The sequence below is a fragment of the Galeopterus variegatus genome, unplaced genomic scaffold (genome assembly GCF_000696425.1).
Source record: "Galeopterus variegatus unplaced genomic scaffold, G_variegatus-3.0.2 Scaffold688, whole genome shotgun sequence".
Taxonomy (NCBI): domain Eukaryota; kingdom Metazoa; phylum Chordata; class Mammalia; order Dermoptera; family Cynocephalidae; genus Galeopterus; species Galeopterus variegatus.
Window position 1 is genome coordinate 77,786 of NW_007726799.1, and position 27,948 is coordinate 105,733.

The 27,948-nt window shown below is 48.8% G+C and overlaps 1 protein-coding gene across 10 annotated transcripts; it reads left to right on the forward strand.

Annotated features, from left to right (window-relative positions):
• The first annotated feature begins 64 nt into the window (after nt 1-64).
• Nucleotides 65-27,933, forward strand: OTUD5 (OTU deubiquitinase 5). 10 transcript variants are annotated; one of them, XR_550392.1, is made up of 12 exons: nt 175-284; nt 9,574-9,667; nt 15,873-15,923; nt 16,348-16,404; nt 17,831-17,895; nt 17,987-18,143; nt 18,242-18,390; nt 23,381-23,584; nt 24,975-25,176; nt 25,266-25,379; nt 25,706-26,487; nt 26,602-27,933. XR_550392.1 is itself a non-coding variant. In XM_008571424.1 (11 exons), the coding sequence occupies exons 1-11, from the start codon at nt 261-263 to the stop codon at nt 25,828-25,830; spliced, it is 1,242 nt and encodes a 413-aa protein (XP_008569646.1). In that variant the 5' UTR covers nt 65-260; the 3' UTR covers nt 25,831-27,933. The 10 variants fall into 10 exon arrangements, 7 of the variants coding, with proteins under 7 accessions (XP_008569646.1, XP_008569648.1, XP_008569641.1 ...); XR_550393.1 differs by having other exon boundaries at nt 25,706-26,451; XR_550391.1 differs by having other exon boundaries at nt 25,706-26,168; nt 26,370-27,933.
• Nucleotides 27,934-27,948: the final 15 nt, after the last annotated feature.

Here is a 27,948-nt window from a genome sequence, read left to right on the forward strand (position 1 = left end):
CGGCGGTCCTGGCGACGCGCTGGGCGCAGGAGCGGCGGGGGGGGGGGCGGCGGGCGGGTGTGGGGGCGGCGGGCGTGGTGGTGGGCGTGGGCGGTGCCGTAGGCGTGGGTGGCTGCTGCTCGGGGCCCGGGCACAGCAAGCGGCGGCGTCAAGCTCCCGGGGTTGGTGCGGTTGGTGGGGGTAGTCCAGAGCGTGAGGACGTTGGCGCAGGGTATAACAGCGAAGACGAGTACGAAGCAGCTGCAGCGCGCATCGAGGCCATGGACCCTGCCACTGTCGAGCAGGTAAGGGCTGGGGGGTGAGGGATGGGCGGGTGTGGCATACGGTATCCTCAGACTGAGAAGGGACCCAAGGAACACAGAGATCGCCCCGAGGGACCTAGCCCTTCTTTCAGTATTTGATACTCTTCTGTGGTGGTAGGGGCATGACACACTGTCTTTCCTCCTCCACTCCTCCACCCCCTCTCCCTGGGCTTGGGGTTAGAGGCCTCAGGTAAGGTCAGGAACTTAATGATGGGTCCGAGACCTCTTTTAGGGCCTATAGTCGTCGTTCCAGGCCCCCGGATCTCATCTTGTAGGGCCAGTAGGTGGGAATTCCCCAGCAGACACAAGCAGAAATGAGCGCCTCCTGAGGGAGAGTTTCAGGGGGTATCAGAGTTTTTTCTAAGGGACCTAGGTCTATGTTCAGTGGCTTGAGATCTTTTCCTACGGGATAAGAGTCTGAGACTACCCCTCCAGGGAACTCAAATAATGTGGAGACCTCAGAGATGGAGTCTGAGTATCCCCAAGGAACCTAAAAACCCTTTTAAGAGTCTGAGATACTCTGCATATAGGACAGTTCTCTTCTTTGTAGGATGACATGGCACAGGACCACTCAACAGTGGGGCCGAGATCTCCTCAAGGGTCCTAAGCTTGCCTTCAGGGGCCTGAGACTCCCTCTTCTGGATTTATAGGGCGTGACAGACCCACACAAACTTATGGCTTTTAGAGAAAAGGATCTTCTTAGTTTTCCTCCAGGGGTGTGAGATCTCTCAGGGAGATAAGATTCCCTCCCCCTTGGGGACAGGGGCCAAAACCAACACCCAGGGACCAGAGACTTATCGGATCTATGTTTTCTATCAGTGGCTTGAGACCTCCCTCCTTGGAGAGAAGGGTCTGAACTTCTCTCCAGAACCTTAAACTTCCTTTAAAGAATGGGCCATTGACTGCCTCCCAACCCCTTCAAGGTTCTGAACTTATTTTCAAGAAAATGAGACTCAGAGCTTTGGATGCTGGGGCCTCAGATTCTCATGCCTGTGAACTGGGGTTTTTAGAGCCTAGGTCTGAGGTCTCTTCAGTGGTTTCCCTGCAGAGGTCTCAGGCAAGGTGAGGTCTTTAGGAGACCTTTCTCCTCAGGGATTGGTGTTTGAGTGTTCTTGGAGGTCTGAGACCCCCCCCACCCCAATTATAAGGGACTGAGACACACCTGGGGGATATAACATCCTGTCTTTCCCTCTGTAACAGGGATCCGAGGGCCTACCCCCAAAGACCTGAGTTTCTTGTCGGGGACATACGACCCCTGCCTTGAGAACTTGAGCCTGAGACCACTCCTCAGGGGACATGGGCAACATGGGATTCCAGAGATGATGTCTGAGGCCTCCCTGTGGATCCAAGCCTACCTTCAAGGGTCTGAGACCCACTTTGCCAAGGACATTTGAGCTTTCCCTCAGGGACAGGAGACCTGTACATACCCCAGTGACTGTTGTGTCTCTAGAGATAAGGTCCAAGCTTCTTACTCAATGAACTTGAGGTGCCCATCAGGAGCAGGAGTACTCCCCCGCAGAACTGAGCCCTAAGACCTTCACCTTGGCTCATGGATTTAAGGTCTCTGAGGAACAGGGTCCTGAGTCTCCCCACATGGGTTTGAACTTTACCTCAGGTGTGTGAGGGCCAGTTCCCTACCTTAGGACCCGAGACCTGAATCTGCCTTGAGGGCACTGACTGTCACCTCACACCACACCACATATCTTAGTCATAGGGGCCTTTTAGGGACATAAGATTTCCTGCCTTCGAGACTTGAGCCTAAGATCCCCTCACTCCCATCATAGACATGGGCAGGGTGGAATTCTCAGAAGTCTGGACCTCTTCCCAGGGGCCTGAGCTTCCCCTTGGGACTTTCACCTTAGGGACTGGGGCCTAAACTCCCCCTTGGCCATGAGGCTCTGCTCTTACCACACCAGGCATTCCTTTATCACTAGGGAGAGTGACATGAGGTCATCTTCAGTGTGGCTGGTGGCCTTCCCCACTGGACAGAAGGACCTGAGTGTTCATCAGGGTCATAAGAACCATTTACCCTGAGCCTCCTCATGGCCAGTGCCAAGAAGGTCCCTCTGTCTTCTATGAGAAGGTTGCCAGGTCCTGGAGATGTGGAGTCTGAGGCCTCCCCTCTGGAACTGGGAGAGATTCTGAGTCTCTTCCTGATGCAGCTATGCTTGCTTTCCGCTTCCAGGGTCAGGAAGATATGAGATATGAGGGATCTTTAAAAAGCTCATGGAAAGATTTGTATTATTTTTTAATTCTGTCTTTCCATGAACTTTTTTTTTTTTTGTCTTTTTTGTGACCGGTAAGGGGATCGCAACCCTTGGCTTGGTGTCGTCCGCACCACGCTCAGCCAGCTAGCGCACCGGCCATCCCTATATAGGATCCGAACCCGCGGTGGGAGCACCACCCTCTCCCAAGTGCGCCACGGGGTCGGCCCTTTCCATGAACTTTTTAAGTACCCTTGTGCTCTGTCTGAACTGCCTTTGACAAGCTTTTATCTTCCCAGAGATGGGGGGGATGGGTTGGGGACATTCCCACTCTAGGGAAATTCTCCAACATCCCTCTCCCCCTTGGCCCAAGTAAATCTGTACTTCACATGGGCCAGGGCCTTGTCTTGAATCCCCTATTCCCTTCCCAGCAATCATTTCTGGCAGGATAAATCATCTGGAGTCACAGGGTCAGGACCAGGAGTTTTCTCCTCTCCTTGGTTGGGGTAAAGTCACTTTCCTCCCCCACAGAAATAGGGGAGCGATACATCCCTGGTCCCAGGGGCAGAGAGGAAAAAGGTCCTGTGCTGCCATGGCGTCTCAAAGAAGATCTCTTTATTGTCCCCACCTCCCGTCCCTCCCTTATACTTGTCCCCATGAGAACACAGAAGAAAGTTCTGGGCTAATGAAGCCTGTGCTTCCCAGTGACAGAGGAGAGGTCTTTTGTCCTCCCGCTTCTTAGGACAAAGGGAGGAAGAAAATGCTCCTCTTCTCCTTGCCCCACTTGGTCCAACTTGGGACATTTTGGGATGGGAAGAGGGGAGATTCTGTCACTCCAGTCTTGGTCCTGAGCTGTCACCAGGGCACTTGTAGCCTGAAGGCTAGTTGGATCCCTTGGGAAGAGGGGAGTTGTTGAGAGGGAGTCTGGATGGTAAATCTGGTCCTGATTCTGACTACTTGGGCTTCCTGTTTGTCCCAGTTCTGTGAATGTACCTTACTCCCTTTAGGAGTCTTTGGCACCCTGGAGTCCAGGTGCTGGGGAGGTGGTGATATCAGGGGTTTCCTTTCCCAGGTGTGGCTTCCTTGCTGACAGTCTACCCTGTGAAAAGGATGGCTTGTAAGCATCGTGAGCTTGGGGACCCCACAGAGCTCTTGAGAAGAGGGCGTTCAAGCTGAAGTGGTAGAAGCAGCTGAACCTGGCACTGTAGTCAGGGTGCCTGGGTGTTGGGACTTTGCTGGATGAACTAGAATAGCTTCTGCCTATGCACTTTGGGCCTGTTTCCTCACCGGTCAGGTAAGGTGCTAGTGAGGTGTCGTTTAACTTTGGTATTTTAGGGAACTCTGTCCAAAGCCCTCTGGACCTGGAGGTGACAGAGAATGGTAGGTGTTCTTTGTGGTGGAACTGGGTTCCTCCCCTGTCTTCCCTGCCGGTCTATTCCCTTCCAGCCATCCAAGCTTCGTGGGCAGTACAAGTAGCCTGTTCAGTGTGAGGCTTAGGGTTGACAGCAATTTTTGTGGCCAGCTGTGCTGTAGTGGATAAGCTAAGTGGGATTTCCTCTTTGAGGGGCCTGCTGGATAATGTGGAGAGGTAGAGTTGTGTGTGGAAAATGTTTGGGCTTTGGAGTCAGGCAGGCTTGAGTTCAGACCCACATGTCTTCTGCTTAGCTGCTTTATGGTTTTAGGCGAACTACTTCCCTTCTCAGTTGCCTTTTTTCCCAAAAGTCCATCCATGTGCAGGGTTATTGAGTTTGTGAATATCTGACCTTGCCCACCTTGGACCTTGGCTGGTTCTTCCTCTTATCCAGGATGGGCTGTTTACTCCAGGGTCATCTTGATTCTTCCTAGGAGCCTTTGTCCACTCTTAGTAACCAGTTTTTGGTAGCAAAGCCCCATCATGCATCTAGGAACCTTTCAATTCCTTGGGCTCTTCTTACTCCTTCTGGAATTGGGTAGTTAACTGGTGGGGAAGCAGGAAGTGGTCTGTCCAGACAACAGGGAATTGAGTCCAGTTTCTGCACTAGACTTTTGTGTGGTCTTTGGGCAATTGCCTTTGCTGGTCTTGGTTTCTCCATCTATGAAATATGGGTAGTGGTGAGGGAGGTTGGACTCATTATTCTGAAACAAGTTGTGATCTCTTTAATTTTCTGCTCCTCACTCCCCCACCCTTCATGAAAGGTTTAAGTGAGACCCTTGGCTTTTGGAGATGTGTTGCCTTTGGGGGAATGTACTGTGATATTTCAAGCACTGTTCAGCATCCTTCACCCTGGTTGGTGCTGTAGACCGTTGGGTATATGTTTTTTTTTTTTAACAGCTTTATTGAAATGTAATTCACATACCATAAAAATCACCAGTATAAAGTGTACAATGATTTAGTTTATTCACATCCATCATCACAATTTTAGAACATTTCCATCACCCCCAAAAGAAACCCTGCACCTCTTAGCCATTATCCCTTCATCCCCTCATCCCCTTCCAGCCCCTATCTAGTTTCTGTCTTGATTAATTTGTTCTGGATGTTTCATATAAGTGGAGTCATACAACATGTGGTCCTTTGTGACTTGGCTTCCTTAACTTAGCATAATGTGTTCAAGGCTCATCCATGTTGTAACATGTATCAGTACTTCATTCCTTTCTATTGCTGCATAATAAGATCTTGGGGTTTTTTAATCTCCCTTCTCTCAGTGGCCCAGCAATAGGTTGGGGACTTGTTCTCCCCTTCTGCTCTGGAGGGCTTGTGTTGGTCCTTAGAGAGCAGTGTGTCTGTCTGTTTCTCTCATTGGATGGGTTGTCTCTGTTTTGCTCATGGAGCTGAGCCAGTGTTCCTGGGTGTTTGGGGGGAGGGGATGGTTTTGGCATCAGGGTTGCTGGGACAGAGCTGTAAGGCCCAGAATACTAAACACCTCTTGGCCATGGGCTCTGAGAAGACATCTGTCCATGAGCTGCCACTGCTGCTGCCATCTTCCTCTGCCCACTCCCCTCTTCAGTGGCAGCTCATTTATCTATAGGAAGGGTCAGCAGCTACCCAGGCTGGGGGGGATCCCAGGCCCCTGCTGCCTTAATTCTAACCCCCTCCTTGGGAGGATGCTAGGGAGGTAGATCCTGAAGAGTGGAAGCCATGCCATGTTGTCTCACAGCCATGAGGCCCTAGAGCTCAAACACCAAGGAGTGCTACAAGGGGTTCGTATTAGTATTCTGTGGCTGCTGTGACAAATTACCACAATGGTTTAAGACAACAGAAATTTGTTTTAAACCATCAGAGTTCTGGAAGCCAGAAATCCAAAGTCAGTTTCATTGGGCCAGAATCAAGGTGTTGGCAGGGCTACACTCCCTCTAGTACTTCTAGAGGAGAATCCAGTCCTTTTCCAGCTCTGGTGGCTGCCAGCATTCCTTGGTTTGTTGCTGCATCACTCCAACTCTGCTTCCCTCTTCACATCACTTTCTTTTCTGTGTGTGTGTGGTTTCCTCCTCTGTCTATATCCTATCTCCCTTTGTCTCTCTCTCATAAGGACATTTGTGGTTACATTTGTGTCCCATCAGATACCCTGAGATAATCTCCCCATCTCAAGAGCCTTAACTTAATCACACCTGCAGACACCCTTTTTCATTATAAGGTAACATTTACAGGTTCCGGGGATTAGGGTTTCATCTTTGGGTGGACATTATTCAGCCTACTACTGAGATGTTCTAGTTTCCCTTCTAGGGAATAGAAGGGAACTCATTAAGTGGTGTCCTACTGAGCAAAGTCCTGTAGTATTTGAATCTGCCCAGTATTCCTATTTTGGGGAGGTTTTTTTTATCCCCATTTCACAGATTGGAGAACTGTGGCTCAGAAAAACATGTGGCAGTTCATCACATGGGTAATAATTGGTGGAGCTAGATTGGAATCTAAGTCAGTTGGGTTCCACAGTTTGCTGCAACTTCTCTTGGGCCTTTAGACCAGTAGGTTGCAGTGTCTTGCCTCATCTCCAGGGATACACTGGTGTCAGAGAGCTTCGCCCAGCCTTTTTGTGGAGAGACTCTCCCACAGTCTCAGCAGTGGTCTTGCAAGGTTCAGGGCCTAGACTTGACCTCAGGCCAGGGCATTGATGTAGCTTAAGCTTATATGTGCCTGAGCTATTCCCCAATCCCCCTCCCTAAACATTTTCTCCTCAAAGGGAGGGAGAGAAGGGCCAGGGCCCAATCTCTTAAGGCTGCTGGTGCCAAAGCCAGTGGATGACTACTGATCCAGCTTCTAGATCCAGGCCAAGATGCCAGTCTGACTGCCCTAGGACCCAAACCCTGCCTGCGCAAGGGGTCTACCCAGGTGTCCTTCATTTTTAGGGCCCAACCAGGATTTTCCCAGGACAGGCTGCCAGGTATGCCTGCATGCTGTGGCTCACAGAGCCTCCCTTGGTGCCTCTACACTAGACGTTGTTAGTGCCCAAACCCTAGCTCCTTTCTGCCTTTGTAAAATGGTAAGGACAACTAAACGAAGTCACCCTTTGCATCTGGCACCTGGTGTTGGGCAGGCATTTGGCTAATGTGAGTTCATCTTCCTGGTGCTTCCCTGCTTACCTGCCTAGTCCTACCCAGGACTTTAGCTCCACTGAACTCGTTGCTGGGCTCCGGACATCCCTGGTGCTTTGTGGCAGAAGTGACTTCTTTTCTCATCCAGTTAAGCATTTCTGGAGGTCTTGGTGTTTTAATCCTTTGCTCAGGTGGCACCTCCTCTCAGGTGCCAGCCTTAGTGGTTGGGTCAGGTTCCTTCCTCTGTTTCACAGTACCCCACGTTCACCTCTCAGCCCTAATTACGATGTGTGTGGTTGTCCTCTGTTTCCCTTGCCCTCCCCTAGCAGTTTGTGAGCTTATCCGGGGTAGACACCAAGTCTGATTCGTTTCCCTGTCCTCATTGCTCAGCCCAGGATCTGACTCAGTAGCTGCTTGGTATACATCTTTGTTGGGTGAATAGGTAGGACCCCCCCTCCTCCTCTTTGATCTCCCTTTCTTTTCTCTATTTCCCCTCCCTCTACACCTGGGGGGCAGGAAGTTGCTGTGTTCCCCCCCCCCCCTTTAAAGAACTCTTCTGTCAGATCTGAGGTTATAGTTACAGTTGCTGCTTTCCTGCTAGAGACCACTGGATGGGGCAGGCCCCATGGTTCTAGGAGATGGCTAGCCCCGTGGGGAAGGGATGGACTTGGGGGAAACTGGCTGGAGTGTGCTAGTCCACAGCCTCTGGGACAGGAGGGGCACGTGGACCACTGGAATGTTGTGCACAAACAGAAGTCTTTGTGCTGCCCATGGAAGCCTATTAAGGGCTTTCATGTGCCTTTGTCATCTCTGGAAATCCAGCCACACCTTCTTGGGGTATGGGCCCTGATGGTAGGACTGGCCAGGTATTCCCTTGTCACCCCCTCTTTATCCCTTCCTGTTAAACTACTCACCTAGGGCTTTCTGAGGGTCTCTCAGTTGTACATCATCTCTCTGTGCTGGTCTTTACACTTCTGTGATTGGTGACCACCTTACCAGTATATGGTGCATCACTTACAAACCCTCTCAGGTCCTTAAACTCCTCTGAGCTGGCTGGTGATTCGGACCCTTGACTTTGGTGTTATAATATCCTCTGAGCCTCTTGACAGATCCGTCAAGTAGATCACATATCCCCCATTTGATAGGAAACTGAGGCTTGGTGAGTTGAGGCGGCTTACCTGAAATCAGGCAGCAAGTGAGTGGCAGCTGGGGTTGGAACCCAGAGGCTCTCTGCCTCCAAACGTTGTGCTTACTACTTTGCCAGAGGTTCCTCTCCCCTGCTTTTCCTGGGGGATGGGTTCCACCCCTTGCCTGAGCTGGGGGAAAATGGCCTTGCAAAGAGGTGGGCCCTTCTGTCTGGTCAGCATTAGCCTGGATTCTATAAATCCCTGGTCATAGAGGTGTCCCCAAGGAACAGGCTTGGGACTCTAGTTTCCAGCCCTGTTGCTGGGTCAGGTTGGCTGCTGCTGCTGGCCAGCAGAGGGCGTGAGGGGCCCAGGAAAGGTCTGCTGCTTCTGGTTTGTTTTGTTTTGAAATGGGAAATGTTTTAAGTGGTACGTGGTCAGTATTTTTTTAAAAATAAAAAAAAAACGCGTTTTTACAGGTTCACTTAACCTGAACCTTCAGGGCCAGATGTGCTTTGGAATTTAAAAGAATTTCAGAATTTAGAAAAGTCATCTGGTGTGTATACTTTGTATTATGTAACACCTCCAGTGGGATCTGGGGCAGCACCTCATAATCAAACACCTTTATGCGTTGAAATGTTTGACTATTCACCCCCAGGTGGGATAAATAGAGTCTGGTCAGTTCGGGTCAGGTTATGATGCGAATAAGTTAGATAAAGACTTGATTTTCAAAGCTTTATGGATTTTGGAATTTTAGATGAGGGATTGCATACCTTTATAAAGAGGGAAGGTGAAGTAAAATCACCTGTAATGTCAGTACTTAGGGATACTATTTAGTCGTCTAGCCTTCCCAATTTTGTGTGCATATGTGTTTGTATTTACTTACATATATCGTGTATAAGCGTATATGTATATGGATCGTATATGTAACGTATATATGTAAATGTGTATGTATATGTAAATGTGTTCAATCACAAATGAGATCATATTTTGCACCCTTTTTGCCTTATACAGTATATCTTGGAATTGTCTAGCTATATGTAGGGTTCAGGATCTAGGTTCTTGCCAGTCATTCCCTCTTTAACATCTCCCCTAGGTGAAACTCCTTGAAATAGAGCCAGATTATCCACCCAGGCACTTACTGGGTCTGGGCCTCTGGCTGCCTGAGGGAATATGGCTGCCTGGGCTAGGCCCTGAACAGTCAGCTGGGGTTAGAAGGCAGGTGGGGCCTCTGCTCTCGGGGCACTTGGGGCCCCTCTGGGAGCAAGTCTTATGCTCACCCAGTGAATGATTCCCTAAAAGAAAGGGTCTCCTCCTTTTCCATGGGCATGAGTGGTCACACAATCATCTGGGCCTTTCAGGATCTTGAGGGCAGGGCCCCAGGGAGGGAAGGGATACAGACCTTCCCCATTGCTGACTCCCACCTCTTTCCTCCAGCAGGAGCACTGGTTTGAAAAGGCCCTACGAGACAAGAAAGGCTTCATCATCAAGCAAATGAAGGAGGATGGCGCCTGTCTTTTCCGGGCTGTAGGTGAGTCTCTGCCTCAGCTCTTTAGGGCTTAGGGCTACCCCTGAGTTGTGTCCCAGTTATCAGGAGTAGCCTCTGAGACAGGGTTGAGGCAGAGTTAGCTGATTTTTTAGGGACTCCAGGACCCAGACTTAAGTTAGCATCGGGCCTCTAGCTCTGGGTCGTGAGACAGTGTGGTGGTGCAAGAGTAATAATAATAATAGCAATAATAGTGATAAAGAAAATAACATCACTTAGGGACAGATTTCTCTGTCAGGCACTACAGGAAACGCTTTTAATTCTCTCTCAAGCTAGGTGAGTGTAGGGACTATTGTTGCTTCCATTTGTCAAATGACAAAAGTGGCTCAGAGATGAGGAGTGACTTGTCCAGGGTCAAATAGATAGGATGTGGTAGAGTTGAGATTCGGAATCTGGGTTAGATTAGTTGGAGGCCCATGCTCTTAACCACAGCACATTGCTGTGACCCTGGGATATAGGACACCTGGGTTTGCACCCAGATCCTGTCTCTGGTGCGTTTTGGGTCTCTCTTTCCCCCATCTGTGTGTGGGGGGGTGGAGTATCAAACTAGATCTTTATACATTTCTTCTATCGTAGAAATTTTTTTTAACTTACACAAAAGTAGAGATAATAGTAAACTGTTATGTATCCGTCATCCACTTTTAAAATAGTCATCAACACATGGCCAGCCTTGTTTTATCTCTATCCTGCCCACTCTTTCTCATTCCCCTGAAACGAGTATTTTTAAAACAAAACCCTGACATTCGATCATTTTATTTGTAAATATTTCTCCGTGTTTCTCTGACAGATCCAGATTCTTTTTTTTTTTTAAACATAATCAAAATGCCATTATTGTGCCTAACAAAATTAATAATTCTTTAGTACCATTTGCTATCCGGTCTGAGCAAGTTCTTTGAGACTCTCCTGGCCCTGAATCTGTGACCCAGCATGTAGATGTGAGGTCCTATGCTGTATGAACGGAAAGCTAGGAGTGTGACCTGATCCTTCCTTTGGGGCTCTGATACCTACAGAGGAAATGTGCCCTCGGATAGGAGCTTTGAGCTGGGAGTCAGAAGATACATATTCTAGTTCTGGCCCTGACTCATAACTGCTGTGTGACCCTCAGCCTCCATTTACCCATCTGCAAAATGGTGATGATTTTCAAGGGCTCCTTTCATTCTTTCTGGGTCTGTTATTCTCTCAGCCTGTGGGTACCCCCCATGTCTACTGGTGGGCTGGACTGGTTCAGGCTCCACTCCTGGCTGTGCCACCGATTCTTGGTGTGACCTTGGGCAAGCAGATCTTCTTCTCTGAGCCTGTTTCCTCATCTGTAAAATGGGGCTAAAAGACCCCAGTGTTGTAACGGTTTAATGAGGTTACTTTGGTAAATCCCTTTAGCGCCTGACACATAGTAGACCATCGTGGAACAATAGCATTGGTAAAGCCCGGATGCTATTCTCAGTGGGTGCCTCAGAGCCACAAATGTTTTTCGAATGGGTGAAAGAAAGTTAGATGGGGTAAGTGGTCACCTCCTTCTTCTACCAAGCAGAAGAGGTTTAGGCAATGAACCCTGTTGGGCTGGAAAAAAATCTCAATCCTACCCCTCTGGCTCAAGTTGTGTTCTCCCTGGGGTGTTCCCTAGAGAAAGAGCTGGGGGGTATTTTGAACAGAAGGAAGGTAAAGAAAGAATAGATGGGGGCCTGTTAGGTGCGAAGCCCTGTGTCAAGACATCAGGCTGGATGCGGAGCAAGAAGGGCTGCTGGTGGAGTTAGGGTCAGAGATTGCAGCTGGGCATCTGGGTCTCGGGTGGTCATTGTGGTAGACCTTAGGGCTAGTGAGGTCCTGTCATGTGCAGTAACCTGTATCAAAAGCAGTATTTATGTGTATGTGCGTCTATCTAGCTGTTCTCCCCAAATACCCCGTAACCCATCCCCCCACTGGGCCCTTCCAGTAAGGGGCCTGAGCTTACAGGAAGAGCTGACCACGGCAGGTTGAAGGCCTTTCCTTATCAGTGCTATGGCTACACATTTCCCCTAACTGGGCTGCTCTCAGCTTTTCTCTGTAAAACCTCAGAAGTTCCATGGCCTCTCCCCAGAAGTACATGGCCCCAGTCTCTAGGCCTCATCTAGAGGTTTCCTTGGTGCAGAGTGCACAATACATGTGCCTGGGAGGAGGACTTTGTCCCCAGGCTTTCTGCCACCCCCGTTTCCAACCTAGCCTGGACAGGGACAGATGGCAGTCACTTAGACTCTAGTGCAAAGGCCTGCAGGCTCTTCCTTCCTACCATGCATTGAATAGTGGGAGGAGCACATAGCTGAGAGTTGGAGTTGGGGGCGGAGTGCAAACATAGAGGGCACTCTGTTGTTTCCGTGACCCCTGATGTGTGGTAGGCATTTGGCTAGGTACTTCCGGCTGATCTGCAAAATTTGGATCATTATCCCATGAGACAGGTGAGAAGGTGAGGTTCAGAAAAGGGAAATGACGGGGCCAGCCCATGGCTCACTTGGGAGAGTGCGGTGCTGATAACACCAAGACCACGGGTTCGGATCCCTATATAGGGATGGCCGGTTGGCTCACTTGGGAGAGTGTGGTGCTGAGAGCACCAAGCCAAGGGTTAAGATCCCCTTACCGGTCATCTTTAAAAAAAAAAAAAAAAAAAGAAAAGGGAAATGACATGCCCAGGGTCATTAGTGGTAGAGCTGGCATGAGAACCCAGAGGTGTCCAAAGATACATTCTTTTATAATCTTAGGAGCCCTAGCTTCTTAGCTTGGCTGCCAAATGGCTGGGTGACCTCTGCTGTGTTCCTTGATCTCTCTGGGCCTTGCTCACCTCTAGCTCACCTCCTCCAACCAGGAGCACATGGCCTTGTACTATTGGGAATCCTGAGGCAGGTGGCTTTCTGCCTTCTGATTTGCCTTTGAGGTCTGGGTGTCCCCTGTGCGAACCAGTATCCATTGCTTGTACCCAGTTCTCTCCCAATACCTCCTATTGGGGATTTATGAACACCAGTGAAGGCTTGGGTGGAGTGGAGGTGGGAGCATGAGTCACAGAGGTATCCTGTGGCCCACCCTGCCCCTGCTGTGCTTAGATAACCTCCTCCTGGAAACACGAGTCTGCGTCTCTTCCTCCCTCTCTCCCTCCGTTTGGCTTTGACTCAGCAGAAACCTCTGCCCCTGGCCATGGCTCTGGTCCTGGCCTCTGTAGGCAAAACGGAGGCCATGTGGGTGTATCTGCATGGGCCACAGGGGAGCGGCTAGGGCTGTGTGTGTTACAGCAGTGGGGCCCAGAAACATTAGCCAAGCCCCCTCCTCTGGGCCTTTTGGTTTGGAACATGGACAGTGAACACTGGGGGGGATAGATCTTAGATCAATTTTGACTGTTTTATAAATGGGGAAGTTGAAGCCTCATGAGAAAGCTAAGACCATGTCTATCTAGGTCACACAGCCAGTGTCAGAACATCAATGTCTGATGTTGAACCAGGCCACAGAAGGAGAAGATTCCCATGGGCCATTTCCTGTATGCCAGCTTCCTTCAGCCTTTCTCTGCCCTGCATCTTTCAGTTTTCCCATTTTTGCTACAGGAATCCTTGAGCAGAGGACCAGATGTCTCAGAGACCAGGCTCTCAAGGGGGCCAAGTTCTTTGTCTCTCCCACTGAGGGTGTGCCAGTTGGAGTAGTGGGGCCACGGACCAGGTCACACCACAGCTGCTTGACAGGCAGGCGAGGCCTTTTTCCTGGCTCATCTCCTCAGTGGGACTGGGGTTCCCGCTGGACCAGGAGAGTTGTGGGGAGCAGACCACGTCCCTGTCTCCTCCCTACCATGTGTACACACATTTGTGTGGTTTGTTTTTAGGTTCCCTGCAGACACCAATCTTCCTTTTCTGTCCTTAGCGGAACTTGCTGTGGCTCTTCTAGCAGGCAAGCAGGCAGGCAGCAACCTGGGGAATAGGTAGTTTTCAGGTGCCTCTAAAGCAAATGGTAGGACCCTGTACTTAAACTTCTTTAGAAAGATAATCCAGGCTCTCTTGTCTTTTTTTTTTTTTTTTTTTTTAAAGATGACCGGTAAGGGGATCTTAATCCTTGACTTGGTGTTGTCAGCACCACGCTCAGCCAGTGAGCGAACCGGCCATCCCTATATGGGATCCGAACCTGGGGCCTTGGTGTTATCAGCACTGCACTCTCCCGAGTGAGCCACGGGCCGGCCCTGGGCTCTCTTGTCTTGCTTCTCTACATAACTCTGGGTAAATATTGGTTATATTTAAGGGAACACAAAGAGGAAGGACTTCCCCCAGGTGGTAGAGGAGAGAAGTTGAGGCAAGTCTGTTGGAGCTATTAGTTACCCCACCCCCACCCCTGGCAAAGGCTAGGAAGGAGGTGGGTGGGGGTTTCCTCAGTTTATACAGCCTCACATCTTGTCCAGCCTTCAGCCTTTCCTGGTTGGTAGCAAAGGCATCTACTCGTGGGATGTGATAGTTCTCTGTTGTGGGGTTTGTTGTGTGGGTATTTGGCCTCAGGGCACATTTGTGGCAGGCTTGCTGGCTGTATGTGTGTACACATGTGTGTTTCTATGCTGGCGTCTCTGTATGCTCAGAGAAAGGAAAGAAGTGGGGTGTTTGGGGGGTAAGGTTCATGCTGACCTCTGTAGCCTTAGGGAGGGGTACAGCCCCTGATATTTGTAATCTCTGCCCACTCCTAAGACTTTCCTGGGTTCCAGCTGATTCCTGCTTATGCTGGTGGGGAAACTGAGGCAGATGGGATCAGGCCTGGCCCCAGGGAGTAAAGTGACTAAGGTGATACCTGGATTGGGGTAGGGGTGGTGGTGTCATCTGGGGCCAGCGGTTACCCCTTGAAAGCCTGGCCTCACCTTCTACCCCCACATGTATGATCTTGGGCCAGCTATGCCACATTTCTAAATCTGAGTATCCCTCCTAGGCATAGAGTAGGATTTTTTGGTGAGGATCAAATGAATTAGAATGTGAAAAGTCTTTAGGGGAACCAATTGTAGTATTGTGCTAAGGATTTCTGAGCCCTTTTTGGATGAGAACAGAGGTGGGGTAGTGAGGGACCCCCTTTCAGCTGGACTCTGCAAGGGGAGAGCAGGTGCAGATTGCCCACAAGTGCAGCGTCAGCAAGAGGAGGAGTTTCAGTTTCTGTCAAAACAAGTTCTCTGAATTCCCCTACCTCTTCAGGTCAGTTGGGCTTCTCTTTCCCCCAACCTGGGGTCCTCCCCATAGGGAAGTCCAGCCTGACCCCCACCCCCATGTACCAACCTTCTGGGAGGAGGAAGGCTCTCTGTAGGACAGAGGTGGGGCTAGGAACGTTAGAAAAGCTAATCTTTGTTGAGTACTTATTTTGTTCTTACCTCTGTGCTAGATGCTTTTCCTGCCTTATATCCCTGAAGAAATTCTTCTCCCTTGTTGCTGAAGTCCTATTGCTGTTTCCTTGGTTCAGAGATGCCCATTTTTTCCCACATTAATGATTCCAAAATTAGGGTATATCTTATAATCAGTGTGATGGGTTCACCTTTAAAAGCTGTGATTAAATGCATGTTGTACCATATCACTTATCAGTGGCATCGTAGGATTGAGAAGAGAAAGTGATATTTTACGTTTTACAGATAAGTGTCATAGCCTGCTCAGGTAAGGACCCTGTTTTGTGAAACCTGTATCAGCAATTTGATATTAATTTGGTTGCTGAAGTTTTGAACTAGGGTACAGAAGGTAGACTGGACCTTTGGATTCAGTAAAGGCAGAGAGCCAGTTCTGCTTGCAAGAGGAGAGACAGTCTAGGCTCTGCATTTGGGACTTTCCTTTGGCTAAGGAAGTGCAACAGAAATGAGGAAGGGCTTAATAAGTGGTTCTGGCAACATTCTGGCTGACTTGGGTAGCTAGCAATATGAGCCAGTCATTGTCCTCCTGACAAATGGAGCTCCTGTTTCTTGACCACCTACTATGCCGCAGGTGCTTGGTAAACCTTCCCTTGTAGTATTGACAATACCCTGTAAGAGGAAGAGTTACTGTCCCCACTTTATGAATGAGGACATTTCAGCCCAGAGAGGTTAAAGGCCTTGTCCAGTGCCCCACAGCTAGGAGGCAGCAGAGCCTTTCTGCCAGGCAGAGGGGTCAGTGGCAGGGAAATGGGGGAGAACCTTATGCAGTTCTCCCCCAGCTCCCTTCCCTGTCCCACAGTCTCCCCATTTTCCTGCATCTAGCTCTGGCAGAGCCCCCAGGCCTGGAAATGACAATTGACCCTTCCATAGGCGGTAAGTTTTCTCCCTGAGCCTGGCAGGCCGAACCCTATTTAACCCCTTCACTCCTATCTTAGTTCTTGTTTACTGTGACAGCACTGCCTCCCGGCACCCCAAGCTCAGCCTACAGAAATAGCTCCTCAAGCAGCTCGGGCAGCCACAGTGGGCTTTGTGGTCCTGGCTTCTAAGAAAGGCAGCAGCAAGGGCCCCCAGCCTGTGCACAGGACATGTGACTTGCTGGAAGTGCCACTGGGGGGCGGGGGAGAGTATGACCACAGAACCCACATCCTTGTTTACATCGGTGAAGGGGCTACCCCTTCCCGCCTTCACAGCCCCCATTCCTTCTCACCCCTCAGGTCTCTTCACCTCCAAGAGGACTTGAGACAGGCCTGGGCCCCATGTTCTATCTCAGAGCAGCCTTTCTCTCCTTATCTCACAGAACCCTCCAGGGAGGGAAAGGGAAGCGAAGGCGTTCTTCCAACAGTTCTTCGGAGAGGTAGACTGACGGTCATGGAAGAACTCTGGAGTGTTCCCTGCGTGACCTGACCCTACCCAGTGCCCCAGGGAGATCCCTTCAGAGCAGTGGTCCTCTGGGGAAAGAAAGGGAAATTCCCTCTTCGTCTCAACCAGTGGAAATCAAGTTTGCCCGATCTTCAAGCCCACTTTAATTTCCCAGGGAGAAAAGCTCCCTGACTCCCCCAGCCTATCCATCTGCTCAGCACACTTTCCTGATTTCCTTTACTGTATCGGGCCCTGAGCTGGGGGTGGACTTAGGTGTGAACTGCCCTCTGCCTTCAGTGGGAGCCCAGTGTGATTAGGCAGAACTCTGTGCACACCTTTGATAAACCTGGTGGCGGAGGTTACCTGGAGGGTGGGGAACTGTATTAAAGAACACGGTGTTTGAGAAGTAGGTCGCTGAAGAGGATGGAAAGAGCCTCCTAAAGAGAGGGAACGGCATGTGTGAAGATCCTCAAGCGAGAGGCACAGGAAGCCTGGTTCCTTCTCACCTTAGTTTGACCAAATCTCATGACACCTGGACCATTTGGGCCACAACCTGCCCTTTCTGAATTAAGCTGAAGTTAGGTGCATGTGTGTCTTATCTCTCTTACTAGACCGTGCTCCTCAAAGGCAGGGGCAGGATTTTACTTACCTCTGTCACCTTCATAGTACCCCTCCTCATTCAGGCCTCACTATGGAGAAGGGGACTCTGATTTACTGAGTGACTACTCTGTCCGAAGCCCAGTGCTAGTCACTTTATACCCATTAGCTCATTGAATCCCCACAAGAGGCCTGCCAGGTTGTTATCCACCTTGTACCCATTTTACAGATGAGGCATATGAGGCTCGAAACACTTGGATTACTTGTCTCTGGTCACTTAGCTCACTAGTATCTTGCAGAACTGGGCTTAGAGTCCAGTTTTTTTCTTTTCTTTTTTTTTTTCTTTTAACCTATACAGCCCATGCTGACTCCTGGGAGTCAGGAAAACTGAATTCCAGATTTGATTCTGTCACTAACTGACTCTTTGTGATCCTGGGCGAGCCACAAATTCCCTGAGCCTCAGTTTCCTCATGTGGAAAGTGAAGGGGGGTGTGGAATCAGTGGTGCTCAGTCACTTATGGGACTTAGAATGTTACTGATTTGTTTGAGTGTCCACGTATTCCCTAGACGAAGTCATCTGCCTGAGAGGCCTGTGATTGTGTCCTTTTCACCTGCACTGTCTTGTTCTTCATGACTGTTGCTGCCTGCTTCTTTTCCCATAACCCCATTTCAGCCCACAAGGGCAAGAACTCTCTAGGCCTTGGGGTAGAAAAGGGAGTTTCCCTGGTCCCCTAGCCCTCCCTCCCCCAAGGATGTTTCATGACTCAGAACTCTTCTCTGGCGGCAGCTCTGACTCCAGCCTCTCCTTTTGTCTGTCCCCTTAGCTGACCAGGTGTATGGAGACCAGGACATGCATGAGGTTGTGCGAAAGCATTGCATGGACTATCTGGTGAGACCTCAGGGAGGCCTTGGGGCAGGGGCAGGGGCAGGGTGGGAGGATCTCCTCCAAACAGACCTTGACCTTCCAACCTGTTCTGCAGATGAAGAATGCTGACTACTTCTCCAACTATGTCACAGAGGACTTCACCACCTACATCAACCGGAAACGGAAAAACAACTGCCATGGCAATCACATTGAGATGCAGGCCATGGCGGAGATGTACAACCGTCCTGTGGAGGTGTACCAATACAGCACAGGTACTTCTGTGGTGGGTAGGTAAGGGACCAATGGCACCTTATCTGAGCCTGCCATATCTGGCACACTGTGGATGCTCCCTCCTTCTCTTTCTCTGTAGAACCCATCAACACATTCCATGGGATCCATCAAAATGAGGATGAACCCATCCGTGTCAGCTACCATCGGAATATCCACTATAATTCAGTGGTGAATCCTAACAAGGCCACCATTGGTGTGGGGCTGGGCCTGCCATCATTCAAACCAGGGGTAAGTGGACTCCTGTGCGCAGGATGGCTACTAGATACAGAGGTCAGAAACCTCTGTTGGAGTCTCAGTTCTGTACTTAGCCTAGGAAACTATCCTGTCACCTCTCTGGTTGGTTCTCTCCTGAGGTCTCACCTCCATAAAATTAGGGAGTTACCTGAAGTGATCTCTCGGGGTTCATTCGTGGTCTTGGTTTGCCTGTCTGTGAGCTGGCTCACCTGTCTTTTGTGCCTGTTGAGGGCTCACATTTTAGGATATTGAGTCCTATTTGGGAGCCAGGGCTTAGTCTGGGTGTCTTGTCATCCACATGGATTTTCCTCCCAGACTCATAGCAGTTACAGACAGCTGTGCTCAGATACTTGGAGTGCAGACCTGGCCCCACTGCTTATTGGCTGTGGGATGTGGGGTAGATTGTACAAGTACTCTGGGCCGGCAGCTTGGCTCATAGAATCTCCCCACTGGGCTTGGGACCTTAAAGGTGTTCAGAATGTGGCAGTGCATTTTCTCAGCACATACTGATACATCTTATACTCTCTCCCTCATAAATAGTCATCTGTTGGGGATTTTAATATCTTCTATTCAGGTTTCACTTCCTACAAACAGGAAGTACCCCTGCCTCATTTTAGGAAACATACCCTGACACCAACACACCCTTCATTCAACATAGGGTTTTTTGTTTTGTTTTTAATAAGATTTTAGAAATTTTAAATTTACAGGGCCGAGCCCGTGGCGCACTCAGGAGAGTGCGGCACTGGGAGTGTGGCGGCGCTCCTGCCGCGGGTTCAGATCCTATATAGGGATGACCGGTGCGCTCACAGCGCTCACTGGCTGAGCGCGGTGCGGCCAGTCTCAAAAAGGACAAAAAAAAAAAAAGAAATTTTAAATTTACAGAATTATTGTGAAGATATTACAAAGAGTTCCCATATATAACTGTGACTAACATATTACCATAATACATTTGTCGTAATTAATGAACCAATATTGGTATGTTATTAACTAAAGACGTACCTTATTCAGGTTACCTCAGTTTTTCCCTAATGACCTTTATTTGTTCCAGGATCCTATCTAAGGATATCATATTACATTTAGTTGTCGTGTCCCCTTTGGTTCCTCTTGGCTGTGACAGTTTCTCCGAATTTCCTTGCTTTTGTTTTTGATCTTTTTACCAACTATATAGTTTCACCTTTTCTAGAATGTCATATAATTGGAATCATACAGTATGTAGCTTTTTCAGACTGGCTTTTTTTACTTAACACCATGCTCTTAAGATTCACCCACTACTTTTCCTGGTTTGATCGCTCAGTTTCTTTTTCTTTCTTTAAAAATTTGAGTGTTTTAAGTTTTTTTTAAATTAATATACTTAATTGATTAGAACAGTTTTTTTGTTTGTTTTGTTTTGTTTTGTTTTCCTTTTTTTTGAGACCGGCCACACCGCGCTCAGCCAGTGAGCGCTGTGAGTAAACCGGTCATCCCTATATAGGATCCGAACCCGCAGCGGAAGCGCTGCTGCGCTCCCAGCGCCGCACTCTCCCGAGTGCGCCACGGGCTCGGCCCTTAGAACAGTTTTATATTTACAGAACAGTTGAGAAGATAGTACAGAATTCCCATCTGTCCGCCTCCCCTCTGCTCACAGTTTGACTATTATTAACATCTCTCATGACTATGGTCCATTTGTTACAATATGTGAACCAATATTGATACATCATTGTTAACTAAAATTGTCATGCCTCCTTAGGCTCCTTTGTTTGTGACAGTTTCTCACACTTGCCTTGTTTTGATGACCTTGACAGTTTTAAGGAGTATTGGTCAAGTATATTGTAGGAAGCTTCTCTTTTGGAATTTGTGTGATGTTTTTCTCATGATTAGACTGGGTTTATGAGTTTTAGGGAGGAAGATCACAACAGTAAAGTGCCATGCTCATTACATCATATCAAGGAGATATACTGTGAATGTGATTTATGACTGTTGATGTTGTCCTTGACCACCTGGCAGAGTAGTGTTTGCCAGGTTTCTCCACTGTAAAGTTACTCTTTCCCATCTTTTCCATACTGTACTGTTTGGAAGGAAGTCACTAAGTGCAGGTGCAGCTGACACCTAAGAAATGGGGGTCATATTCCACCTCCTTGAGGGCAGAGTATCTGTGTAAATTATGTGGAATTTCTCTGCAAGGGAGATCTTTCTCTTGTCCCATATTTCTTTTTCTTTCTTTCTTTTTTTTTTTTTAAAGATGACCGGTGAAGGGATCTTAACTCTTAACTTGGTGTTGTCAGCACCACGCTCTACCAAGTCAGCTAACGGGCCATCCCTATATAGGGATCCGAACCCATGCCCTTGGTGTTATCAGCACCACACTCTCCCAAGTGAGCCACAGCCCGGCCCTTGTCCCACATTTCTTAATTTATTCAATCATTTATTTATATCAGTATAGACTTACGGGTATTTATTTTATACAACTTTTATTTATTTTGTTGCTCAAATTATTCCAATTTTTTTTTTCCAATTATTTTTAAAAGCACTTCTTTACTTTCTGGTACCACAAGGTGCCCCAGGTTCATCTTGTTTATTTCTTGTCCTACTCCCAGCCATTTCTCCAAGAATCTTTGGAACCTTTTATTAGAGAATGTTATTAGAAACCAAGATCTAGGTGCTGAGTATGCTCTTCACTACTAGGTTGGCCTTCTTAGCTGACAGCAATGAGATCTGTATGTATACTAACGTGTACATACATATCTGTAACTATTTCTATATATGTATCCATCTGTATCTGTATTAAACTAAACATGAGTTCTTACTGATGTCTCCAATTCTAACCCCTTACCATATGCATCATTCTAGCTGCTTCCCCTTGTCCATCTATAAATTCCCACTCCAACAGTGAGAAACCTGGCTCCCACCATCTGTAATCCATTTACTTAGCTGCTCACTTCTATATACACATATAGTAGTATCAAACTTGTTAATCTGGGGCCGGCCCGGTGGCGCACTGGAGAGTGCACCGCTTGGGAGTGCAGCGGCGCTCCCGCCGAGGGTTTGGATCCCATGTGGAGACCGGTTCCCGCTCACTGGCTGAGCGTGGTGCGGGCGCAACACCGAGGGTTGCGATCCCGTTGCCAGTCCCCAGTACGGGCATGACACCGAGGGTTGCGATCCCGATACCGGTCAGTAAAAAAAAAAAAAATACTTGTTAATCTGTACCCCCATGGAAAACAACTTTATCAACTATAGTACAATTCTATGTGCAGTTCCTTTTACCTTTAGTGTTAAGGACTCCATTTCCTGAGTGATTTAGGTCACCTAGTTTTCCCCCACCCCCTTCAGTGAGGTTTACATTTACATTTGTAATACATTTAGATTTTTTTGTCACATTCTGCATTCCATTTTGGGATCCCCGACCTCCTAATTGAGCTTTTGGACAACTAGCAAATGTTAAGGTTTACTCTTTGTTTTGTAAAGTTCTGTGGGTTTTGACAAATGCATAGCATCATGTATCCACCATGACCATATCATTCAGAATTGTTTCACCGCCCTTAAAATTCCCTGTGCTCCATATGTTCACCTCTTCTTTCCTCCCTCCTTGTACAGCCACTGATCTGTTTGTTGTCTCTGGTTTTTCTTTTTTTCAGAATAGCATATGATTGGAAGCATATAGTATGTAGCCTTTTCAAACTCTTTTTTCAGATAGTGGTATACATTAAGGTTCCTCCATGTTTTTTCATGGCTTGTTAGCTGGTTTCTTTCTTTCTTCCATTTATGGAGGTACCACAGTTTGTTTAAGCATTCACCTACTGAAATACATTCTTGGTTGCTTCCAGTTTTTGATGATTATGAATAAAGTTTCTATAAACTTGTGTGTGCAAGTTTTTGTATGGACATAGTTTTTAGATCAGTTGTGTAAGTATCTAGGAGCAAGATTGCTGGATTGTGTTGTAAAACTATATTTTGATTTGTAAGAAACTGCCAAACTGTCTTCCAAAATGGCTTGTGCCATTTTGCATTCCCACCATAATGAATGAAAGTTCCTGTTGGTCTGCATCCTTCCCAGCAATTGATACTGTCAGTGTTATGCATTTTAGCTCTTGTGTTAGGTGTGTAGTGTTGTTTTAATTTTTAATTGCCTAATGACACATGATGTTGAGCATCTTTTCATAGGCTTATTTGCCATCTGTATGTCTTCTTTGGTGGATTGCATATTTAGATTTTTTTTTTTTTTTGTCTAGTTTTTAATTGGCTTGTTCTAACTTAGAGTTTTACATACTTTTTTTTTTTACTATTATCCACAGTAGAAAATTACATTTTACATCATTACTTTGCACTCATGCGTTTGTGTTTAGTGCATATATGTATGTTTAAATAATGGTAACTAAAGCTTCATAAAACGATATTTACACTTATTCCCTGGGATATACTCTAATATTCTCTATTATTTCATTTTTTAAAATGTTGTATCTCACAGTCTGACAAACAGTACTCTCATACACTGTCCTACAGCTCATAGCACCTCACACCATGTTGATACTGCCCCCTCTTCCCCTCACACACTTATATGGCTTCCCCCAACCCTTTACATGCTTAGATGCTCCTTCCACCTTGTGCACACAGAGCTAACTTCTCAGGTGTTCTTTCCTCTTTGTCCCATCTGAACGTATGTGAGGAAGGCTTCAGTATTGTGAAAATGATTCATTGCTGGATGGGGCTTCTTTTAATTAAGGCCTTGGCTGGAGGACACCTGGCTGCCCCAGACTCAGTGCCTCAGTTGAGCCGTCTTGGAGTTGAAGTCAGGGCTTCCAAGTGTAAGAGTTTGGGACGACAGGTCCTACAACCCAGCCTGCTTTCCCCCAGTCCCTGATAAATAGACGGTCTGGTACTTTATGAGAGTACCTGCCTCCCTGCTTCCTCTTTCCTGGAGCCTCTGGTCCTACTTCCCTGAACCCGTCTTTGCTTTTGGCCAGGTTCAGAGTGTTACCCCACATCCCTGTTTTCTCCCTCTTTTCAGTTTGCAGAGCAGTCCCTGATGAAGAATGCCATAAAAACATCGGAGGAGTCATGGATTGAACAGCAGATGCTGGAAGACAAGAAACGGGCCACAGACTGGGAGGCCACAAATGAGGCCATTGAGGAGCAGGTGGCTCGGGAATCTTACCTGCAATGGCTGCGGGATCAGGAGAAACAGGCCCGCCAGGTTCGCGGCCCTGGACAGGTGGGTCATGGGTTCTGTCACTGGCCTGGCCAAGAACCCATTAGTTCCCATGCTTTTCCCCCTAATAGGCAGAAAAAAAATTTAAGTGGTTTTCATATCTGAGAGGTATATATCTCCCAGCCCCATCTGTAACTCATCTCGGCCTTAGTCTTGGCATTGTGCCTTGGAACTCTCAACACTTGCACAGAACAAGCTCTCAAGGTGTGAGGGAGGGCAGCCACTGCTGTTGATGACATGAAGGGAGCGATGGATAGCTTCAGAGAGACAAGCTTTTGTTGAATGCTCTTGTGTGCCAGGCTCTGTGCTGAGGCTATAAAATCACATCCGGCCTGCTCTATCCACAATGATCCCATCTCTTCAGAGAGACAGACTCATCGGTGAGGCCCTTCATCCTGGCTGGGCCTCTTCTTCACAGAGGAAGGTTGAATTGTTAGGGTGCAGAGGGGGCAGGAGGCAAACAGGAATCTGAGGAATCACAGGGAGTTTGGAGTTTATTGCCAGCCTGTGCCAACCATTGTTCTCAGTGCATGGGGGAACATTGGTGAGCCTGGCAGGCCAAGGTCCTTGTCCTTGTGGTGCTCACATTTTTTGCGGAGTGAAGCAAAATAAACAAACATGATAAATAAATTAGTTGTGAGGTGCTGTGGATGAAAATGTAGAGCCAGGGTAAAGAGGATGAGTAGGGCCAAGTGGGGATGGGAGTTCATAGTATTAAATAGCGTGGTCAGGGTAGACCTCCAAACAAGTGAGGTTTGAGCACAAGCTTGCAGAAGGTGAGGCGTGCACATGTGCAAGGGAAGGCAGAGGGCCAGCACCCCTGGGTGATTTGGGCACAGCCCAGAGGGAGGCCAGTATAGCTGAACAGAATGTAGGAGTTGGTGAAGTCAGAGGTGGGTAGGGGTTTGTGGGTTGTGGTGAGGACCTTGGCTTTTACTCTGAGGCAGAGGTCATGGGAGGGTTGTAAGAAAGGAGGGACAGGATCTGACTTAGGATTTAACAGGATCCCCCTGACTGCTGAGTGTAGAACAGTGTCTGGGGAGTAAGGGAGGAAGCAGAGGACCAGAAAGGAGACTACTGCAGAAGTCCAGGTGACTGATGACAGTGCTGGCAGTGGAGATGGTGAAAAGGAGTTGGATTCGGGATCTATATTGAAGGCAGAGGTAATAGGATTTCCTGTCAGATTGGCTTATAGGAGTGTGAGAGGGGGTTAAGGAGCTTGATCTTTGTCCTGTGAGGAGCCCTGTGGTCCACTGTGTGAGTGGGAATGACGGTGACCTTTGTAGAAGCTGTATCATCACCAGGATCCTGGGAAGAAAGCAAGCATTCGGGTGGGGCACAGGAGGGTTGTGGCTGGTATTGCTCCTTACCGCTTTTTCCTTCTCCATCGCAGCCCCGGAAAGCCAGTGCCACATGCAGTTCGGCCACAGCAGCAGCCTCCAGTGGCCTGGAGGAGTGGAGCAGCCGGTCCCCACGGCAGCGGAGTTCAGCCTCATCCCCTGAGCACCCTGAGCTGCATGCTGAGCTGGGCATCAAGCCCCCTTCCCCAGGCACTGTCTTAGCTCTCGCCAAACCTCCTTCGCCCTGTGCTCCAGGTCAGTGACTTGTTCACAGGGGAGCTTTCTGGGGTTAGGAGGCACTGCCTGGGCCCTGAGCCCTACCTCTGACTGTCCATCTGCCCCAGGTACAAGCAGTCAGTTCTCGGCAGGGGCTGACCGGGCTACTTCCCCACTCGTGTCCCTCTACCCTGCTCTGGAGTGCCGGGCTCTCATTCAGCAGATGTCCCCCTCTGCCTTTGGTAAGCCTCCTATGTTAGGGGGACAGGGGCCAGCTGGGAGATGGGGAGAGACTGGAAGAAGCAGCAAGTCCTAAGACAGGGCTTCTGGAGCTTCTGGCTATCTCCCCAAGAAAAGAAGTGAGGCGCTAGAGGGAATTTTTCAGGGCCAAGGGATTTGTCCCAGAAGGGGTCTCAGTGGGTTGCATAGACGTAGGGGAAACCTCCTCCTTAGAGAAAGGAGTGAGAGGGGCCTGGATGGGATTTCTCCAGAGCAAGGGATCAGCAAAGGGTGAGGGGAAGGCAGGCTGAGAGCACTTTGTCTTCTTTTTCCTCTTCCTCTTGCCCAGCAGGTCTGAATGACTGGGATGATGATGAGATCCTAGCATCGGTGCTGGCAGTGTCCCAACAGGAATACCTAGACAGTATGAAGAAAAACAAAGTGCACAGAGACCCAGCCCCAGACAAGAGTTGATGGAGACCCAGGGACTGGATGCCATCTCCTAACCCCTCCACTCCTGCCCTCTGGTGCCACCCCACCTTCTTTGTCTTTCTTCCCTCTTGCCTTCTTCCCTTCTCCCCTCTTTTCCCTTCTCCCCACTTCCCTCTGGCTGGCCCACCCCTGCACTCCCTCTCATCGCTGCCACCACTACCTTTCTCTCCACCAGCTGATGTGCCCTGTTGCCCCCCGCTCAGCACCATCCCTGCATTCCACAGGGGACTCGGGCAAGGGTGCCGAAGGTAGACGAGAGGCACACAGAGACAAACCAACCGGCAGCCAGGCAGCCCCAGAGGAGAGAGACATTCAGACAGGAAAGTCTCCCTGCCCCCCATTCCTTCCAGATCAGAAAAACTTCACTGCCTCCCCCCACAATGATGCCAGGGAGGTGGGAGGACAAAGTGGGAAATTTCCCTTCCCAGTACCCCAAGAATATCTGAGCTTTCAATTTTGATTTTTTTCTTTATTAAAATGTACTTTTATCTCATGAAATCAACCAATCAAAAATGACGTAGATGACAGCATTGGCTCTGTGAAGGCGGCATCCCTCTGGTTTGGGGGCAGGCAGGCCATGGGGCATGGAGGGGGCACAAAGATGTGAGTTGCTGTCTTCTGGCCTCCATCCCCGTGGAGGTGGGCAGAGGGTGTGAACTGGGGCAGGGGATGGGGGTGGCAGGTGTCAGATGGGCTTTGGACAATGAAACCCTGACCTTGCTGCATTCCTTTTGCTTCCACCACCACCACCAGTCTCTCTGGAATTTTGGGGGATCATGGCCGCCACCCAGGATTTGAGTGTAGGGAGTGGGAGCAGCCTCCGCAGATGGGGCACCCGTGCCCTGCAGGTGTTAACAAGTTCTACCATCTGTAATGTCCTTGGCACAATAAAACCAAATGTCTGTGTCCCTGAGCAGTTCTGTTCTGTGTGGGTCAGGGGTGGGCAAGCCTCTGTGCGGAAGAAGCAATAACACCGGCCTTGGCTTGACCTCTGAGGTCCAAATGCTCTCCAGTAGGGTCTGTCTGGGGGCCTGGAGTTCATATTTGATTTGCTGCATATTAAATTTCCTTCTGGACCAGTTACCACCAAAAAAGCTCCACTTTTGCCTGCTGTGCCTGCCCCTGCCTATTCCATTTCCTGGGAGTGTGATGGGAACAGAGGACTGTGAACTTGAGGGCAGAAACTGAACTTCCTGTCTGAATTCCAGCTTTTCTGCCTGCCTCTCACCATAAATGTTTGCTCTTTCCTTGTGATGATCTGGTGAGGAAATGCTTTGGAAAAGCACAACTGACAGCAGTGAGTTTGGTGGAAGAAACAGAGGGAACTCCCCTGCTTGGATTTAGAAGCTGAGGAATGGCTAATCCTTTTTTGTTCATGTCCCCCAGTCCAGTGACACCTCTGTTCCTGACCTTCCTAGGGGTAAAGCCAAGGCAGAGAAGGCTGACGGGCCTCCAGGTTTTCTCAAGTGTCTTTTTCATTGTGCCTCAATAGTGGGGTCCCTGTGGAAAGATGTGTGTCTGGCTCTGCAGATGAGGGCGTGGCTGCTGAGTGGCTGTCTACTGGGCATCTTTGGAATCCAGTGGTCAGGCATGGCATGTTGGAGAATTGGTTTGAAACCCTCCTTTCGTGTCTTCTAGCTGTGTGGCCTTGGTCAGGTCACAGCCTCTCTGGGTTTCAGGTGTCCCATGTACAACAGGGGTGGTTAATGTCTACTACCTCATGCTCTCTCTGGTTGTGAGCATCGAGAGAGAATGTATATGGTCAACATAATGTATTACTGGGCAGAGTGCCTGGCACATTGTGAGAGCACAAATGTTAGCGGGTATTATTAATTATCCTATTGTGGAAGTTTCTGCACCATTTGGCCCCTGTCTACCTCCTCTTGCTGCTCTGTTCGGTTTCCTTAGCCTCTGCCTGCAATTTGCCCTTCCCCTGTCCTGAGCCACCAACCTTATTTGTCTTTTAACACAGGTAAAAGGTCATCTTCTGAGAAGCCCTGAGTGACCTCATTCACATTCTAACTTCTGTCTACAAATATCCCCAATAATTGTACTATAAATAAACTTCCCGGGCAGGGGCTGTGATGCCTGACTTATCTG